The 21,323-nt window shown below is 42.4% G+C and overlaps 1 protein-coding gene across 1 annotated transcript in view; it reads right to left on the bottom strand.

The window, feature by feature from the left end:
- Nucleotides 1–517: 517 nt before the first annotated feature.
- The window catches only part of hivep2a (HIVEP zinc finger 2a), a 29,799-nt gene continuing 8,993 nt past the window's right edge, over nt 518–21,323 (bottom strand). Inside the window, exons 8-15 of the mRNA XM_085771206.1 lie at nt 20,528–21,063; nt 18,357–18,514; nt 13,649–13,824; nt 11,805–11,906; nt 9,660–10,491; nt 7,514–7,613; nt 4,925–5,044; nt 518–4,012 (exon numbers count right to left, since the gene is read on the bottom strand). Coding sequence (XP_085627332.1) covers nt 3,185–4,012; nt 4,925–5,044; nt 7,514–7,613; nt 9,660–10,491; nt 11,805–11,906; nt 13,649–13,824; nt 18,357–18,514; nt 20,528–21,063 — 2,852 coding nt within the window. The 3' untranslated portion in view covers nt 518–3,184. The remainder of the gene's footprint in view (nt 4,013–4,924; nt 5,045–7,513; nt 7,614–9,659; nt 10,492–11,804; nt 11,907–13,648; nt 13,825–18,356; nt 18,515–20,527; nt 21,064–21,323) is intronic.

The following is a 21,323-nucleotide window of genomic DNA, read 5'->3' as shown; positions in this document are numbered from 1 at the left end:
TAAATCATGAGTCTTCACGGCTGTTGGGAGTTTTTTGTGTTTCAGCTCGACAGACTCTGATCCGTCACGAGGCGCCGACCTGAAGTCAGAGGTCATTCAGACCCTTCATTAAACAGTTTGGAGAGTTTCTTTAATAAATGATGAATTCCCTGTTGTATCAGAGTGTTGACGCATCAGTCATCGGCCTGCAGAGAAACTTCACCTCATGAACACTGATGAAAACCTGAGAAAACAACTTTTCTATTGACAAAACATCTGGATGTTGTGATAATACTCTGATTCACTGTTAATGGGTTGTAAATATTGATTAGGAATAAACTGTTTCCTATTATTGACAGAGTGTATTTTTACATTTTGAATATGATTTATTATTGGTCAAATTTGCATATCTTTAATGGAGCAGTTTCCCTCTGGTGAACTGATTTGATTCGATTAAAAAACAAAATATATATATAAACAACCAAACAAACATGGAAACGAGCGCTGAGCGTGAATGAAGCTGCAAAGTCCAACAAACTATTGTATTCATATTTATTTGAAAACAACAATCCATTTTTTCCACTTCTACTGCGATTCCTTGTTGCAACTGGGGTCATACATGATATTTGTATTAATTCCACGGAACACCATCACAAACGTTAACCCTTTAAATGCACGTTTACCTTTTTTTTTGTCCTTTTTTTTGTTGTATTGTTGTCATTTCTATACAATGACTTGTGCTTTGATATTTTTGAAAGAGAGAAAGATTTTTTTTTTTTAAAGACATCATCGTAGTCATGATAAGTGTACATAAACAGAGGGAGGAGCCAAATAGAAAAAAGTGGTAAGAAGAGAGGATATACTGGTCGAGTACACACCGATACAGATACAGAGATACACACTCACATTGCAGCCTGCCCGACTCCGCCCACAACTGTCACCGAGAGAGAGAAGAAAGAGAGAGAAAGAGAAAGAGATAGAGAGAGAATAAAAACGAGTCGTCGTGTCGCTGACATCACCACAACTCACCGCTGCTCCCTTCACTTCCTGATTTATACGAGTTTTTAAGTTTCGCTGTTGTTGCCTTGCAACAAATTCACTCCCTGCTGCAGCCGAGCAGAGTTTGGCTGAATATTGCTTAGCTACAAAAGGGAGGAGGGGGGAGGAGGGAGGAGAGGAGAGGAGGAGGGGAGGGGGTGAAAACGCTGTGCAGAAAGCCTCAATGCCACAACTGTTAAATTATGTATTATCATCATCATTATTATCAATATTATTATTATTATTATTATTGAGATCAGGGACGTTCAAGGACAAATATAAGGTGCATGTGTTTGTGTTCGAGTCCCTGGAAGTAAAAGCCAATAAATAAGAGTCTGAGTGGGCTGATTGACAGGTGTGTGTGTTCGTGTTGTGTGTATGTGCGTGTTTGTGTGTGTGTGTGTGTTGAGGGATATTTACAGACTGGAATGTTTCCCCGTTTAGATGAAGTCACGTCAGAAGAATAAAAGTTTGTGTGACTGGACGTGGAGCTACGTTAGACGTTTGGTGAACGCTGTGGGAGGCCGGCGTTAACAAGGGGAGGAGGGGAGGGGAGGAGGGAGGAGGAATGGGGAGTGGGGAGTGGGGGGGTAATAAAACCAACAATAGAGCAGAATGCCACGGTGCAAGAAGGCATGTTCATTCACTTAATGCTGAGAGCAAGTCTGAGCCTCGAAAAATGTCTAAAAACAAGAAGAAATAGAAGAAGTAGAAGAAGAAGAGGAAGAAGAAAAAAGTTGAATTTCAAAATAAAATCACAAAAATAAAAGAAGTAAAAAAAAAAAAAAAAATTAAAATCACAACCAGGGGACAAAGAGCAGCCGAGAAAATGTACAAGCAAACGACCAAAAACCGTAATAATGTGAATGTCATTCTAAATGTTAAGTGCAGATAGATAGATAGATAGATAGATAGATAGATAGATAGATAGATAGATAGATAGATAGATAGATAGATAGATAGATAGATAGACAGTTGATAGAGTCTATATACTGTATGTATCATATGCTGGGTAAATAGTCTTATTCTATGTGTATATACCTCGGAGGAGAGGGCGCTCACTCTGACGTATATAAATAGGTCTAACATATAAAGCCATAGTACAGTGTACATGTCCTCGCCCTAATGTAAGCCATAGCAAAAACCCATGCTTTACATAGAAAAAGGCATCCACGACATTTAAGAAAAAATGTACAATTTATGAAACATGGTAACAATAATAAATAGTATTATATAGAATTGCTGCTGTACACAAAAAAGCCATGTTTTTAAATTTCACTCATATAAAAATATGTTTTAGTGCAACCGTACGTAATAGTAATATCCATAACTTCACATCGCTCGTAGAGACTTTTAAGGTGTCTGAAAAAAAAACACAAAAAAGAGGAGGAAGAGAGGGAGAAAGAGAGAAAGAGAGAAGGAGGAAGGGGGAGGGAGGGTTTGCATTTATTACAAAGCTGATACGCAAAAAACGTGATAGTATTGTATTTACATTAACCTTCCTGCTTCGTTTGCTTATAAGAATATAAGCAACAAAAAAACAAAAACAAACGACTGATGAAAGAAAAGGCACACGGAGCTGTCCATCATCTGTCTGTCGTACCGTTTTTAAAATTTTTCTTTTTTTAACCACAGTCCTCAAACGCAACGCAGAGTTTTGGTCGGGCTCGTGTTGGTGTTGGTGTTGGTTGGTGGCGGGAGGGGCTCGAACCTCCTCCTCTTCCTCCTACAAGTCTTTAAATAAGAGTCTGTGGTCTGCGCCCATAGGCCCCGCCCATTTTATGACATAGGCCCCGCCCCTTTTAGGACACAAGCCCCGCCCCCTTTTGGAGGAGGAAGAGCCTGCGCCTCAGGTTTAGTCTTTTTTTTTTTGACAAGAGCTGTTTCTTTGTATGCATTGTGTGTGTGTGTGTGTGTGTGTGTTTGTTTGTGTGTGTGTGAGAGAGAGAGAGAGAGTGTGTGTGTGTGTGTGTTTGTGTGTGCGTGTGCATGTGTGTGTGTTTGTGTGTCAACTGAGTTACAAGAAATGTGTGTAAAGTGTGCAAAAGTCAAGTTTCTCTCTCTGTTGCACTTCATCCCTTCCTTTTATCCAAATCCCTCCTCCTCTTCTCCTCCTCCTCTTTTTCTTCTCCTCCTTCCTCCTCCTCTTCCTCCTCCTCCTCCTCTTCTACGAAACGTCTCTGCTCCTCTTTGTGCTTTCTGCCTCTCTCTCCACCTTCAGAGGTCTAGACGAGTCGGACGAGCCGGGGCTGGGAGCAGGAGGAGGAGGAGGAGGGTGAGGGAGAGGGTGAGGAGAGGAGGAGGAGGAGCCAAAGGAGGAGGAGGGTGAGGGAGAGGGTGATGGTGAGGAGGAGGAGGAGGGGAGGGAGGGGCTAAAGTGCTGAATCCCAGGAGGAGGAGGAGGAGGAGGAGCAGGAGGAGGAGGAGAGGGAGGAGACATGGAGATGGATGGAGAGCGGCTGAGCTGATGCTGATGGTGGTGGTGGTGGTGGTGGTGGGAGTCGGGGGAGAAATCGGGGGAGAAATCGGGGGGGAAGGAGGAGGAGGAGGAGGTGGGGGCCGCTCCTCCTCCTCCTCCTCCTCCTCCTCCTCCTCCTCTCCTCTCTGCAGCTTCCTCAGAGTCGATGCAGAGGGAGGCGATGGCCTTGGTGCAGGTCTGGATTCCCTCCTCCTGCTCCTGCCTCCCCCCTCCCCCTCCCCCTCCCCCTCCCTCCCTCTCCGGCAGCGGGTGAGGAGACGGCGACTCCCTCACCCACTCCCCTACTCCTCCTCCTCCTCCTCCTCCTCCTCCTCCTCCTCCTCCTCCTCCTCTCTCGACGATGAAGGAGGTGAAGTCGCTGCTGGTGGAGTCCTCCGACGTGCTCTTCTGCAGCGACAGGCGGGCGGCCAGCGAAGGCTCCGCCCCCTGGTGGCGGAGCGGCGTCGTCACGGACGACGGGACGGAGTGAACCATCTGGATCCCACCGATGGGGATCATGGGATACGGTGAGCGAACCTGAAACAAAAACAAAACACAGATGGTCGTCAAATATTTGTCCATGAAAAGAGTAAAAACCAGGAGGAGCTGAGAGTTTTTATTGAGTTTTTCATTTTGATTTTAATTTCAGTTTAGTTTTAGTGAGTTCAACAAGTGATGAATCAGTTTTAGTTTAGTTTTTATTTAGTCTTAGTCTTAGTTGTAGTTTGTATTTAGTCTTAGTCTTAGTTGTAGTTGTTCAGGTTTTAGGAGAAAGCCTCTGTCAGACCTCTGAAGATGAACTTGTTCCCTTTTAGTTGCATCCATCCCATAATGTTCCCATCAGTCCTCATTGCATTACCTTCACTCTTATCTACCTGTGGGTCATAAAGTCAAACTAAGCTGATGTTATCTCATGATGTGTATCTCTCATTCACTTTAGCTTCAGTTAGTTTTACATTGTTCATTGTTGTTTTTATTTAGTTCTCGTTTTTGGAAAAAAATGTTTCTCTTTTTATACTTTTTTTTCAGTTAACCAAATTTCATTGCTAGTTTTAGTTTTAGTGAACTTTAATAACCATGGTGCTTTCTCTGGGTTTTATTTCTCTTAGAAGTCACTTAGATCCTGATTTGGATGCATTTTTATCTCAGAAAAAAAGAAAAAAGGGGGAAAAAGTGATTGACAGACGTCAATCATGACGCAAGCAGTGAGGTTTTGTCACAAATAAGCAGGAAAAAAGAAAACTGAAGGACATAGAAACACTAAGAGTAAAGTAATAATACAGTAATATCTGTGGACTAGTTGTGGGCGGTTCTCAAAGGTAATAACAGGGCTCGATCCCCCGAAAGTCGCTGTGTAATTCGCAAAAAATCAATAACCAGTGTTTTGATTATTGATGATGGTTGATATGTCGATTTAACTGTAATTAACAAATTAAAAAATGAACTGACCTGGAGCTGCGAGTGCAGAGGGAGGTGACTGAACAACACCTGCTGAGGCGGGCTGGACTGGTTACCATGGTTACTGGCCTGGTCCTGTTCCCCTAGCGACGGCGAACCTGGACGATGTTCCTGGAGACACAAGAGAATCATCATCATCATCAGCATCAGCATCATCATCATGTCTCTCGCTGATTGGACGCTGCTCGTACATTTAAAGGGATATTCCGGTGTAAGTTTAACCAACAACAGCACAAACAGGGTCCCATCCCATAATACCAGGCATCAAGCACCTGCTCGCTTTACCTGGTTTCTATTGGAAAGAGACGAAAACAACAACTCACCCACTCTCCTCCACGTTATTCTGTAATGTCTGCTTTGAAATAGTTATTTTATTTGTGTTATAGTTAAAAAAAAATAGTAAAAATGGTTTAAAATGTTTATAAATTGGATTTTATTTTGACAGTCGAGTTAATGATGACATCACTTTCTGATAGTTCACCCGTGTTCATTAATCTCCTGTTTATATTCCATTTTCTTGTTTTTGCTATTGTTCATGCAATGCTGTAAGTGTATTTATTTGATGTTTAACGTGTTAAGAATAAGAAACAGTATAAATATATTTTATTTGTAATTTAAAAGGACATTTTGCCTGGTTTCTATTGAAAACACAACTCACCCACTCTCCTCCAGCTGCTTCCTGCTGATGCAGAAGACCTGACAAGTCGATCACCGAGTGCATCAGAGTTCCTCTCTGTTTCTAACAATAACTAGTGAGTGTTGACAGAGAAATGAACAGAGTTGAGTTGATCAAACTATCACAGTCAGAAAAGCTGCTGCAGTTTAGAAACTAATCTACTGCACTCAGCAATCGACTCGTCAGGGCTTCTGCAGCTGGAGGAGAGTGGGTCAGTTGTGTTTTCGTCTCTTTTCAATAGAAACCAGTCAAAGCTAGCAGAGTTTGATACCTCGTATTATGGGATGTAACCCTGTTTGTACTGTTAATACTTACAGCATAGCACAAAAAGGAAAAAAGGAATATAAACAGGAAATTAACAAACACAGGTGACCTATCAGGAAGTGATGTCATCAGTAACTCGACTGTCAAAATAAAATCCAATTAATAAACTTTTTAAACCGTTTTAACCGTTATTTTTTAAGTGGGTGAGTTGTGTTTTCGTCTCTTTTCAATAGAAACCAGCAAAGCTAACAGGTGTTTGATGCCTCGTATTATGGGATGGAACCCTGTTTGTACTGTTAATAAAGTGTGGTGCTGTTCAGAGCATTATTTGTGTCAATGATTTTGCTCTTGGCTCCATAGACAGCAGTGTGTTTCTCTATCTGGCTGTCGTGGGTTAAACTTACACCAGAATATCCCTTTAAATGTGATGGAAAAACAAATCTGAAATGAGAAAAAACTAAAACAGCAGCAAACAATCGTCCTCCTGGACCCTGAACGCACCACGGCAGATCAAAGCGGCGGCTGGAGGAAGCAGCAGAGTCTGAGCTGCAGCTCTTAAGAGGAAAAACAGCCGCGTTATTAACCACAGCTCCGACGGCCAAGATCCCATTACCCCCAAACCCCAGCGCCTCTCTCTCCCTCTCTCTGTCTGTCTGTCTGTCTGCCTCGCTCGCCCCCCCTCCCTCCCTGAACGCCTCGCTCTGCCAAACTCTCCTCTGTTTCCATCGGCCGACCTCACTTCACCAAGTTTTTTAAAAAATCTACTAACGGAGGAAAAACAAGAATCATCTCGACGACTTCACTTTGTTCGGTAACACTTTACTTGAATAGGTATTCATAAGATTGACATAACAGCTGTCATAAACATCAATGAATACTTCTGACAGCTGTCGTTAAGTGTCATTCGGTAAGTTATGTCACTTTTGATGCAAAGTTGACATTGTTTGAGATGTTTTTGTTATGACAACTTGACATAATTGTTAAAGTTTGTCCATTAGGTCTGCTATGACAGTTTAAATTGTCTTTATGTCAAGTTGTCAGAACAAAAACATCTCAAACAATGTCAACTTTGCATCAAAAGTGACATAACTTACCGAATGACACTTAACCACAGCTGTCAGAAGTATTCATTGATGGTTATGACAGTGTTATGTCAGTCTTATGAATACCTATTCAAGTAAAGTGTTACATTTTGTTCTCATCGACAAACAAGTGGAAACAAACAGCAAAGAGACGTTCAGGTTCATCCCACCTCTCCTCCTCCTCCTCCTCCTCCTCCTCCTCCTCCTCCTCCTCCTCCTCCTCCTCCTCCTCTTCCTCCTCCTCTACTGCTGCTGCTTTAATAAAACTCTGATTTATTCAACACGTGTTGCGTTCAAAGACCTGCTGCTGCCAAACGTGTGATTAGTTCACACGACGTTTAACCCGGTGAAACAAAGACGATAGAAAAGAGAAGAAGCTGCTGCTCTGGACGGAAACGTCTGAGAATAAACAGAGAGAAGAGAAGTGATGGAGGGAGGAGGAGAGGAGAGGAGGAGAGGAGGAGAGGAGAGGAGGAGAGGAGGAGAGGAGAGGAGGAGAGGAGGAGAGGAGGGAGGAGAAGAGGAGAGGAGGAGAGGAGGAAGCTCTCAGTCTCTCACCGTCTCCATCTCTGTGCTGGTCCGGTGGCGTCCCAGAATGCCGAGCTCTCCCTGAGCCAGGACGCCGGTCTGATGAGTCTGCCTCAGGCCCCGCTGCTGGCTGCACACACACACACACACACACACACACACACACAGATGTTAATAATGTGAGCTGCTCTCGTACAAATCAAATCAAAACATAAAAAACAGTCAAAGGTTCAGTGAAGGCAACATCTGTCCTGTTTGCTTTGAAATAGTTCTGTTATTTGTGTTGTTAAAAAATAACAGTAAAAAGTGTTTAAAACGTTTATTAATTGGATTTTATTTTGACATTGATGACGCATTCACGTCGATGCATCGTTCTCCCCTAAAAGTAGATAATAGAAAATTGTATTAAAAGTAAAAAGTACCGAATCTCCTTGTTGTTTACATTCTACTTCCGGGTAGAAAACCAGCACGTAATTTGAATGAGATCAATAGTAACGAACGAGAGTTTAGCTATATATCATTTTCACGCCCTATCACCGTTTAGACAAATCTGAAATGATTGAAGAAACATTACTATTTCTGTGTGTGTGTTTTGTGTTGCTATGTGTTGTATTTATTCAGTTTGGGGGAATCACGGTGTCTAGAAAGCATCAGTGGCTGCAGCTGACAGGGACAGTAACGGCCGTAGCTAAGCTAACGGCGGTAGCTAAGCTAACAGTAGCTAAGCTAACACCAGGACATCAGCTGTTAAAACCCTCCCGTTGTGGGACACGACATGAAACTACTCCAGTTAGCTCAGTCATGTTGGAACTCAGATATCCGCTGGAGAAAATATTTTTTCATGGAGCGTTTATTGAGTCACTGAGTTATTAAAGTTAAACAGGTAGCTAACCGTTAGCCCGGCTAATCTATGATAACCATGACTAATTACAAAAATGTGCACACGTAAATAGTAATGTTTGTCCAATCACTGGTTTTATAAACTTTACAAACATCAGATTAGTCTAAACGGTGATATAGTGACATGAAAAATTATATACTATATATAGTGAAACTCTCGTCCATCACTATTGTTCGAATGCTGGTTTTCTACCCGGAAGTAGTTGTAAACAACAAGGAGATTCATCCTATTGGTATCGGCAACACTGGCTCTAGCTATATTTACTTGATATTGGATCAATACTAGGTTTTGCAGTATCACACAGCCCTGGTGCTGACAATGTTGCAAATTCATATTTTAAGTTTAAGTTTGTTTTAAATGCAAAATCTGCAGCTTATTTACAGTTTTCACCGCATGTCGTTGAGAGTAAACAGTCGACTGATCTTGAGTGAGAAAACTACACGTTGTGTTTGTGTGGGTGATGTGAGGCGTTTAAAGTTCAACCTGGGCTCTAGTTTCTAATATTTCAGCTCTAACAGAATGAATGTTTAGATTTTCTTTTTACTGTCTGCTGTCCTTCTGTCTGTCCCTGTATAATGGGAGCAGACGGATCTTAGTTTACATCCCATATAACCAGCTCTGTTTCCTAACATGTCGTCTTTCTTGAAGTGAACAAACCCCTCGGTGTCTGTTAGAAGACATCTGACATTGTCTGGTTTTATGGGATGTAAACAGATCTGTCTGATGATTCATTCTGTTAGAGCTAGAATATTAGAAACCAGAGCCCCAGGTTGAATTTGAGTGGAATCGTCCTTTAATCAAACACCTGTAAACTGTGTCAACAAGCTGCTTGTGGTTTCACTGCACTGCAAAACCTCAAAATCTTTCCAAGAATATTTGTCTTATTTCTTGTCAAAATGTCTCATTTCTAGTCAAAACTAATCTCTTTATACTTAAAATAAGACTCAAAAAAATTAACTTGTTTTTAGATCATTTTCACTTGTTTCAGGTAAATTTTCACTTGAAATAAGTAGAAAAATCTGCCAGTGAAAGTAAGTTTTTTGTGCTTGTGATAAGAAAGAAAAACTTGCTCCACTATCAGATTTTTCTACTTATTTCAAGTGAAAATCTGCTTGAAAGGAGTAAAAAGTGTCTAGAAACAAGCTACTTTTAATGTGATGAGTCTTATTTTTAGTAGAATGAGATTTGTTTTGACTAGAAATGAGACAAATATTCTTGGTAAGATTTTGAGTTTTGTTACCGCGGCAACAGTGGTAGCATCATCCATCCTCTCACCTTTGGTGGTGCAGGTGTGTGTGGAGCCCTCGGCGCGGCGACAGCGGGCGGATCACGCCGCGGTGGCGTCCCCGCGGCGACAGGTCGCGCTTGAAGTCTCTTCCTGCGGGCGACGTGGGGCGGGAGAGGGGGGAGAGCAGCTCCCGCCGGTAACTACTCCCCCCCGCTCCTCCCCCTCCCCCTCCCCCTCCCCCCAGCTCCCGCCGGGGGGACACGTGGCGCAGCGGCGAGGCGTCGCGCCGCGGGGAGAGGTGGCCGGTGCGCGGCGAGATGTCGCGGCGAGGGGAGAGGTAGCGGCGGGCCGAGGGCGAGGAGGGGGAGGGGGAGGGGGAGGGGGAGTGGTCCAGGCCGGGGGAGGAGAGGCGGGAGGAGGAGGAGGGGGAGGGGGAGGAGTCTTCGTCCATGGGCGGCGCCAGCAGCCGGACGCCCTGCGGCCTCTGAACGCACCGCGGCGGCGGCGGCGGCGGCGGCTGCTGCTCCTGAGTGGTGATGTGGATGCTCGGCACCGTGGTGAAGTAGCCGAACAGCGGCGGCGGCTTGTTGGTGGTGGTGCTGCTGCTGCTGCTGTTGTTGCCTAGCAGCGGCGACAGGTGGGTTGCCACGGCGACGGACAGCGAGGGGGAGAAGCCGTACGGCGGCTGAGGGCTGGTGGAGCGCGACCGCGTCTTGGGCGTGGAGTCGCCGTCGTAGTAGTCGTCCTCCTCGTCGTCCTCGTCGTCCACCTCGTCCCCGTCCTCCTCGCCGCCGTCAGAGTCGTCGGCGTCGGAGAACTGGTGGTCGGTCAGCGCCGCCCGGGAAACCTTCTCCGACCGCGGACCTTCATCACCCACGTCTGCAGGAGGAAGAGGAGGAAGAGTTTAGGTTCATCAATGAGACAATAACACACTGCAAAAACTCAACATCTTTCCAAGAATATTTGTCTTATTTCTTGTCAAAATGTCTCATTTCTAGTCAAAAGTAAATTTTCCACTTAAAATAAGACTCATCACCTAAAGATTAACTTGTTTTTAGATCATTTTCACTTGTAATAAGTAGAAAAATCTGCCAGTGAAAGCAAGTTTTTTGTGCTTGTAATAAGAAAGAAAAACTTGAGAAAAAAAAGTGCCTAAAAACAAGCTACTTTTTAATGTAATTTAACGTATAATGAGATTTGTTTTGACTAGAAATAAGACAAATATTCTTGGTAAGATTTTGAGTTTTTGCAGTGTAACACAAACTGATCTGGTCGTTGCAGGTAACAGGCTCCTCCTCTCGGTTAATAAACTGTATAAACCTTATTTAAACGATGGCGTTATATCGATTAATGTAACTTTATTGTTCGTTGGCTCAACATAGAGCAGCGTTCAATGAGGACAACGAGGAGTTTGTATTTGTCTGTAAAAGAGTCTCATATTAGCTTCACTAAAGGCCTCCGCGTGGTCGGGTGTACTGTTAGCGGACCATACGCAGTAAAGTTTCATGTGGTGATAAAGCTTCAATCTAATGAACCCTCGTTTAGAGGCTTTTATTCTGAAACACATGTTCCACTGCAGCAGGAAGTGTTTCTCCTTCTGGGGGCTAGAAATTAAAAGATGGCCGACATTTCCATCGCAACCAATCACAACTTTTACATTTTTATTTTATTTCCTTTGTAATAATTTTGATGTTTAATATGAGATATAAAAAACAAACTGTATCTTTAGGTCGTTCATTTATTCTATAAGAGTTGAACTCGTTAACTCTCTTGGCTGAAGCAGAAATCATTTTGTCTAGATTCCTAAACTGTGTAATGTGACACCTAAATATTATTTACATGAGGAAACAACATTTCCTTCCAAGAAATCCTGGATTTTCCAGTTTTCCAGGAGGATTTGTGTCCAGTTTCTCTCCCGTATCCACATTTACAAGATCCACCTGAAGTTCCCTGCTGCTGTGAAACAAACCGGATCGTTTCAGAATCAGCTGATCGACAACAAGGACGTTTGGAGTCGAGCGGAAAAAAATATTTAAATGTGGAAAACTCAGACTGTGGCTTCAGAATAGACGAGTTCAGGAAACACGGAGCGTTTTATTTAAGGTTTGTGTGTCAAGTGTTTGACTCTGCTTCCCATTACACTAATTATCCCCGTTCCAGCGCCACGGCAACGAGATAGCCCAGTTTCCTACCTCCGTCGTCGGCCTCGTTGTCCTCCACCGAAGACATGGAGACTCCCAACTCCAGACACTTTTTCATATGAGCCTTCGACTTCATGTGCTTGGTCAGGTTTCCTACAAAAAAACACACACAGACACACACACACACACACACACACACAGACACACACACACACACACACACACACAGCATTTAATGACCCTCGGTGGAAACCAGAGCTTGTTTGGCTGCAGCGACGCTCGAGTGAAAAAGAACGAGGGTGAAATGGAAACGGCAGCGGAGGAAAAGAAAAAGAAAGAAAACAAAAAAAAGGACAAAACCACAAAATTACTAATTTACAAACGACATATAATTTATACAAAATGTGGTTTAATGACATAACGACTGAAGCTGCTCTGAACTCAGTCTGAGTTTATCAGGCAGGTAGCAGCTTCTCTTTAAACCTCGTTCAACTCTTCACTCTGGATTCTTAGATTTAATCTATCCATCCATTTTCAATGCTTTTCTCTTTTTATTATTATTTCTTACCAAAAAATATAGAGGAAAAAATCTACATTTCTTATAATTTAACTTAGAAGATTAAAATTCACTGTATGAAAATACAAAAACTAAACATATTATAGGTGAGAAAAAGACTCATTAGTATCTGTGTTTATCTGTAATACAGTCGACTAATCCAACATATTTATTACGGCCATTATGCAGTAAAACACAGCACTTTATATTCTTTTTGTTCATTAATCTCATGTGATCCTCCCAGTCCATCTTCTTTTAATGGTTTTATGGTCTGTAATGGTTTGTAATTCTGTCTAGTTTCCTCTGAATCTGTATTTTTTATTCAATAACAACCTGACAATGGGACAAGACATGGAAACGAGCCATGTGGCTAAAAATAAAGAAGGAAATAAATGAGTAAAAAAGTACAACTGCATATTATAATTTTACATTTTGAGATGAAATTGTGTTAATTTGATTTTAAATGTACCTATGTATGTTTCATGTTGTTGTCTTTGTTGCCTTGAACTGGTTCTCATTTGACTTACTCGGTTAAATAAAGGTTAAATAAAACAAAATCAGTGTTGGCAGAATGATTTATAAAAGATAAATTAACGATAAATATGTGTAACTACTGCTTCATAGTGTGTAGTTATTATAAACTGTTACCAAATGTTTGTTTTTTTTCCTCATTTTGTGATAATCTCATTAATCAGATTATTTATCAGTTTTGCTGAATAAATCCAGAGCAGAACATCTGGAGCAGAAACTCCTCCAGATGTTCCTCAGTTCCTTCAACACTGGAACAAAACATCTGGACGTCCAGTCAGAAGCTTCATTTGTCTTTCTGGGGTTTTTTGGAACATTTATAATTTTCTACAACAAACATATGAACTTTAATTGCACTGATCAATGAGCACTTTGTGATATCTGTATGTACTTGAATATTCTGCACTTTATGTAAAACTCATGCACTTGATTACTGATTTATTTCACTTGAAATACTCACTTTACTCATTTAATGACTTAGAAACATCTTAGCGCACTTCAGGTAGTAGGCTTTCAAACGGTCATGTTGTTGTGTATTTACGTAGTATTTCTAATTGCCATGTTTGTCGCAATCGTTTGTCTGTCAAAATCCTTGTTATATTTATTTAAACACCCCATGTTACCCCCCCCCCCCATTTCCCCAGAGGACTACAGATGGAAATTAGTGGCTCCACTAAATCTGGTGCAGCCATCTTTTTATTTTTCTCAATTATTAATGTCACTGCACACTTCCCTTTTTAAATAAATAAATAAATAAAATAAATGAAAGCATCATCGGTTTGTAAAGGAAGGAGGGTTAAGCGAGCCCTACCTTTGGTCTTGAAGGCGAAGTTGCAGAACTTGCAGACGTAGGGCCGGACGTCGGTGTGCGTGCGGATGTGTTTCTTCAGCATGCTGGGCTTCTTGCAGCGGATGCCGCATTCCTCACAGATGTACTTCCCCCGGCCGCGGCCGCGCACGTACACGTAGTCCTCGTTGGACTTGTACCTGCGGGACAAGGTGAGACAGACGGGCGGCGGTGAGGTCACGAGGCCGCAGCGGCGTTCATTCATTCATTCATTCATACACGTGAGAGCATTAATGTAAACATGAGAATATGAAGTGGAACAGGTTCAAGGTTCAAGGTGAGTTGAATTATTCAGCCAGAAGATTCACTTCATTTCACCAGAGTTTATTCAGACCTGGAGGAGAATCAGAGTGTGTGAGTGTGTGTGTGTGTGTGTGTGTGTGTGTGAGTGTGTGTGTGTGTGAGTGTGTGTGAGTGTGTGTGAGTGTGTGTGAGTGTGTGTGTGTGTGTCCTCGAGAGAGAGGTCAGAGGTCATGGTCGGCCGCCCTGCAGCTGGAACACACACACACCATCTAATACACACACCTGCTGACACAGAGGTTTAATAGAAACATCTACCTTTATTCTGAAGGAGCTTTAATACACATATCTACCTTTATTTTGAAGGAGCTTTCATACACATGTCTACCTTTATTTTGAAGGAGCTTTCATACACATGTCTACCTTTATTTTGTAGGAGCTTTAATACAAACATCGACCTTTATTTTGAAGGAGCTTTAATACACATATCTACCTTTATTTTGAAGGAGCTTTCATACACATGTCTACCTTTATTTTGTAGGAGCTTTAATACAAACATCGACCTTTATTTTGAAGGAGCTTTAATACACATATCTACCTTTATTTTGAAGGAGCTTTCATACACATGTCTACCTTTATTTTGTAGGAGCTTTAATACAAACATCTACCTTTATTTTGAAGGAGCTTTAATACACATATCTACCTTTATTTTGAAGGAGCTTTCATACACATGTCTACCTTTATTTTGTAGGAGCTTTAACACAAACATCGACCTTTATTCTGAAGGAGCTTTAACACAAACATCTACCTTTATTCTGAAGGAGCTTTAACACAAACATCTACCTTTATTCTGAAGGAGCTTTAACAGAAACGTCTACCTTTATTCTGAAGGAACTTTAATAGAAACGTCTACCTTTATTCTGAAGGAGCTTTAACACAAGCACCTACCTTTATTCTGAAGGAGCTTTAACACAAACATCTACCTTTATTCTGAAGGAGCTTTAACAGAAACTCTTGGTGCTGGAATATAAATGTGAAGTTGCAGCATTAAAGGGTCGTTTCTATAAATAAATAGTCGTATTTGATATGATGTCATCAATGTTGTTCATTGATCCTCAGACTCTTCATGTTCCTGATGGAGATGTTGGGGTTTCTATGGTTGATTAAAGCTACATAATGTTTTTATCTTTTATATATTTATTATATTGTATATAACAGTTTGATTTGTTACAGGATGTTTATTCACAGCAGAAAGTTTAAGAAGAACAGAGGAGGAGGAAGAGGAAGAAGAAGTGAAACGCTGAGACACAAGAGCAGAAGTGAAGTCAGAACCAGAACTGGACTCGACCTCTGTGTGACCTTTTTTTTTTTGTTCCAGCTGTGAGATGAAAACTGATCTTTGATCCTTTTCACAGTCGGACCTGTCGCCGCGGCAACCTCAACATCATCACAACTCACTTTTCCAGACGACAGCTGTTTAAAATATTTTAACGACATTTTTCTTTTCTTTTTTAAACATCTGTATAAATTTTACATCATTAACATGTTTATTATTATTTAACAGTAAGGTTTAATTCATGTATCTAATTCTAATTGAAATATGTTTTTATTATGATTGATGCATCTTTATTGGTTTTTATTAGTTTGTGAAATATGGAGTTAATAAACATGGATAGTTTTAATATACAATACATTTTGAGGAAAAGGACATTTTTATGGATTCTTCTTTTGAAATGTTTTTGAATTTGTGGACTTTTAAATTAATTTTATATTGACTTTTACATTACAATTTAATATTTAAAGATTGTTTTGTTGAGGTTTTGCAGATTTAGTTTGATTTATTTTCTTATAGAGTCTTTGTGAACTTTTTATTTCTTCATTTATATTTGTATTTATTTGCAGAGATAGTTTGAAGTGTTTTCCTCTTGAACGAGTCGAAGCCGGAGAAACAGAAATAAAATAAAAACGTTTCTGGTTTCTACGTCTCAACTTCACTTCGATGAGACTGAAATATTTAACTCACAGCACATCTGACAGGTTTATATCCAGGTAAATCTCTCTGTGTTTAGATTTAGTTTTTGTCGTTCAATAAAAATAAAAGAGTTTTGTGAACCGACAGATTTACAGCACGGTAATATTTTTATATTTCTGTTTACTGGCGTCCACCAATAAGGATCCAGCGAGGATCCTGCAGCAGTAAAAGACTGAATCTGAGGTTTAGTTTGATAAAAGTGAAACTATTAAATATTAATTATGATGTTATTAAAGTCACATGAAGCTCATTTTATTTTCATAGAGAGCTCAGGAATCCGTCCTGAAAGGAAAATGAAGCTGCAGCCGCCTGCAGCGCCGCACATTCCTACAGCCTCGTAACGTTTTATAGTCGTACAGTACAGAGCCAAGGTTACACACACACACCACACACAAACACACAAACATGTAAATATGACCCTCACCACACACACACACACACACACACACACACACACACACACACACAAACACAAACACACAAACATGTAAATATGACCCTCACCACACACACACACACACACACACACACACACACACACATACAGGGAGTTATTAAATGAAGCAGACAGTGAAGTAAATCTCTTTTGTCCCTAAAGGACGTTTTGGATTCAGTAAGTGAATAAAAGCAAACAAACAGGAAAATACACACACACACATTAAAGGGATAGTTCAACATTTTGGCAAAGTGGCCCATTGCCATAAGTCATAGTAGTACTGTAGGTTCGTTACCTTTAATTGTCGTTACCAGACAGAGTTGTTTTAGAGGTAAATACAGAGACTGTTTAGTGAAAAACTGTCCCTGAAGGCAACGTGCATCAGTGGTTTTGCATGAATTTCCCTCTAAAACAACTCTGTGTGGTAACGTTGTGTTATTATCTCATAGCGTGGTGAATGTGCAGCTCACAACTTGTCCACCAGAGCGTTGTGGAGTTGTTGGATTGTGTATTTGATGAGTTTGATGAGGGAAACCAAGAAATCCCATAATAATGAGCCTCCGTAGCGTAGCTCTGAGCAGCTCACGGCTCTGCTCCGCCGTTCTAAAAATAGCTTGCACCGACAATTAAAGGTAACGAACCTACTGCTATGACTATAGGGATTATGGCAATGGGCCAGTTTGCCAAAATGTTGAACTATCCCTTTAATTATTCCCTGTGTTCTTGTTTTTAACTTGTAACAAATTTGTTTTTTGAATATGTGGGTGAGGTTTTCATAGAAGCCGTTTTGGGTTTCATAGGCTACCTCCCCTTTGCACATCCCAGTCATGATGATTGTTCATGCTGTTTTAAATGATGAGCCGACTTCTTTCCTTTCTCTCCCACGTCCCCTGAACGCCTCACCATGGCTGTGAAAGCGAAGCCGCTTTATGATCTTACCGTGTGCGGCGGCAGCGGCGGCGAATAAAACAGAACAAAACACAACAATCATCACACTGATTCATTTTCATAAGCGGCCGCAGCTGTGTAAACGTCCAGAGCTGCTGCTGCTGCTGCTTACCTCATTGCCTTTTATCATCAGGCAGACGGACTGGCGATGAAAACTAGCTTTTTTAGCGAACTCGGGTGCATTTACATTTGTTTTTTACAATGTTTTATCAAAGGGATAGTTCACCCAAAATTCAAATTTCACTCATTATCTACTCACCCTCATGTCAACTAAGAGCTGTGAGAATTTTGTCCATATAATGGTTGTGAATGGATACCAACTTTCTTTGTCCAAAAGGACACACCAAAAAACATCCAAATACATCCATGCTGCTTGTATGTAATGTCCCTCTTGTATTGAAGCCCCGACATGAGAAATTGTTCCGAAAAAAATTAAACAAGTCTATATTTTAAGCTTGTTTGTAGCGGAAGCTCCCAGTGTCTCGGTTCACTGCTCTTTCTGTGTCATTTGCACTGACCGGCAGAACAATTTCTCATGTCGGGGCTTCAATACAAGACGGACATTACAGACGAGCACTATGGAGGTATTTGGATGTTTTTTGGTGTGTCTTTTTGTTACGAAGACAGTTGGTATTCATTTGCAGCCGTCATATGGACATGCACTGCTACGCCGAGACCCCCTGTAACTCAGAGAAGCCACGGAGGACTCTGAAACTTCTCCCAGCCCTTAGTCCACATGAGGGGGAGGAGATAATGAGGTGAGATGAAATTTCAATTTTGGGTGAACTATCCCTTTAATGCTGCTGCTGCTGCTCTACACGTCTCTACCTGATCCTCCAACACATGAGGCCCTCCACTACCCATCAGCCACTTCTCCAGCCGCTCGCTGCAGACAGGACAGGAAACGGCACTTGCAGGATTCGGTTTCTCCAAGTGTTTTAAACTAAAATCTGCTCTATTTTCAGCCAATCAGAGGAGGTGTGTGTGTGTGTGTGTGTGTGTTTTGCTGTACATACCCGCCTTCGAAGATCTTGATGCGTGTCGGTTCGTTGGCGGCCTGTTTGACCGACACCTCCTTCTCCACCTGCTCCTCCTTCGACCGGTCCCACGACACCACTCCCTTCATCTTCCTCCCGAAGTGACTGACGTCGACCGGCATCAGCTCCGGCTTCAGCTGCACAGACACGGACACGGAGGTGAGGAGGTGAGTAGACCGAAGCGGACGGACAGATTTAGTTTATTCATTCTAGAACTTCTTTTGAACTTCGTTAAGTTTTACGAGGAGAAACGGGAGATCGGCGTTAGCTTGTAGCATCGTTAGCTACTAGCTAGTGAGTGACCAAAACAATGATCCCCCCCCCCCCCCTTTTCGTTTCTTGGTTACGTTGTTAAGGCCCTTTCACACCAGAGACGTATTTTTCGCGCGAATAATTCGCGCATCAATATTTTTTTTCGAACCCCGGTTTTCATCACGGGTCCTTTCACAGATCGCGAATGTTTCGCGGCGAAAATGCGACATAATTTTTTTTCGTCGTGCGGTCGATTTTTCCGAGCTTTCGCCCCGCGAATAAACGCATCAACCAATCATGTGCCGTGAAAAGGAGGTACGTCACAGCCCCCACGTCAGAACACAGACAGCTGTTTCCCATAACAGACGGTGGCCGCCACAGTCTCTCACAGGAAAAATAAGTTGTTTCACCGTCTTTGCTCTGATCTCTGCCAGTCAGCCTCCACCTGCTGTCTCTCTGGGCACACACACAGACACACACACACACACAGACACACGCACATGCACACGCACACACACACACACACACACACGGACATGCGGGCGCATGGACACGTGCTTGGCCGCTAATGTAAACAATAAATAACCTGTGTCTCGGAGGAGAGAGGAAGAGGAGGAGAAGAGAGGAGGAGGAGGAGAGAGGAGGAGGAGGAGAAGGAGAGGAAGAGGAGGAGGAGGGGGGGTAAGTGGAAAGAGGAGAGGAGGAGGAGAAATAGCAATAGTGTGTTTATATCAGATATTGATCAGTGATCAGACAGTGAGCTGCTGCTGTGTTGAGTAAAGTTGGTAACAAGACGACAGCGGCATAACGTAGCGAATACATGAGGGATAATTAACGACGTGGAGGCGAAGAACCAGCCGTCGCAAAGCGAAACTTTGGAATCTAATCGTCGCATCTGTCGCATATTCGCGTCGCCGCCGGTGTGAATGGTTTTGATGCGAAATATTTGGCCGCGAATATTTCGCAATTTCGTGTCGTTTATTCGTTACGTCCGCGGTGTGAAAGGGCCTTTAGGCTTCCTTCATTTTTTGTCAGTTTACCCCTTGGCCTCAACTGGACCTTCCTCTTGTCAGCTTTCCACTACCATCTCTTGTGTTAGAGTCGTTTTTCACAGCTGTAAAACACACTAAAAACATCGGCGTTAGTTTGTAGCTAACCCTAACCAGCTAACGTTAGCTAGCATTGTTAGCTACTAGCTAATGAGTGACCAAAACAATGATTTATTCCCCCACTTTTCGGTAGTCAGGTAATGCCCGTTCAATCACTCTTTAGCCAGGTCTGTCTTCTATCACGACACCATTTTTCTGATGTATAAGTTAGATCAAATTTTCCTTACAAGCTATTTAAATCTGCCTAATTTTCAATTTACAATGGGAGTTAACCCTTCCGTGACCATTGTTTGTCCAACCTAGCAACAGTAACCGTGGAAGCGCCTTCAGACGGGAATAATCTTCCTTTAAATTTACGCTCATTGACCTTTCATAGGTTTAAATATTCTGTGTCTTCTTATTTTGAGTTAAATTGCACATGTTTCAGATGATTTATATCAATATATATATATATATTTTTTTTTTGTAACACACTGTAATTTCAATTTGAATATTATGTTATTATTTTACATTTCTCTTAGTTTATTTAGGCTATTGCTATGGCCATTTGCGGCCATCGAGAGGTTGTGTCCATTTTTTTGTACTAATTTCTTTTATGTCTGTGTTGATGTCTGTTGATTGTGTCTTGTCTCTTTTTGGTTTGTAATGTTGTATATTAGGACCCCCTCGAAAACGAGAGCATTCCTCTCAAGGGGTTTATCCTATTAAATAAAATTTCTGAATGAATGAATGAGGGCGGGACTTGACAAAGGGTCAATTAGGTGTGTGTGCGTCGTTGGCAGCACCTACCTGATCAAACCTCAGCTTCCAGGCCACCGACGACACCAGCTTCCCGGAGCTGGGAGGCGACATGGCTGCCGTGGTGAACATGAGGTCGGTGTTCCTCCTCTGTTTGGAGCGCAGCAGGGCGAGCGCGGCCTTGGTGCTGAGGTTGAGGGGGTTGGGGTTGTAGGTGTTGACGCTCCAGGAGCCGTAGACGGAGCCTCGCGGGCCGGCCGGGCCGCTGCTGGGCTTGGTGTACTTGAGGAAGCACCAGCTGACCCGGCTGGTGGTGCGCAGGCTGGGGAACTGGAAAAACTGCTGCACGTCTGCGGCCACGTCGCCGAACAGCAGCGTCTGCCCCACCGCCGCCGCCGCCGCTCCGGGCTGCTGGTGGTTGGCGGCGAGCTGGACCAGCATGCTGACCGGGAGTTTACTGCTGCTGGACGGCGGCTTCGCGTTATCTCCGTCCTCGGCGTCGTTGGACGAGACCATGGACTGGGGGCTGCAGCTCGGCTCTGGAGCTGAATCGTCCACGTCCAGCTCCTCAGGGGAGTCCCGCCCACCTGCAGCGGTTAGGAAAAATATCGATTCGTCAATGCATTGGAATATATTTATTTACACTGCAAAAACTTTCCAAGAATATTTGTCTTATTTCTTGTATTTCTTGTAGAGTCGGTTTTTACAGCTGCAAAACACACTAAAAACAAGCCTTGAGGCAATAAACTAATTTATGTGGTACTTTTATGCATTAAAAACCTAAAAATGGGTTATTGGTGACCCGAACACAAGATGAACACTCTAAAACGATCTTTCCAAGAATATT

This window comes from Trachurus japonicus, chromosome 24, assembly GCF_045865225.1.
Source record: "Trachurus japonicus isolate A0001 chromosome 24, Traja_1.0".
Taxonomy (NCBI): Eukaryota; Metazoa; Chordata; class Actinopteri; order Carangiformes; family Carangidae; genus Trachurus; species Trachurus japonicus.
The sequence above is the reverse complement of the archived record's forward strand: the minus strand, read 5'-3'. Positions and strand labels throughout refer to the sequence as shown.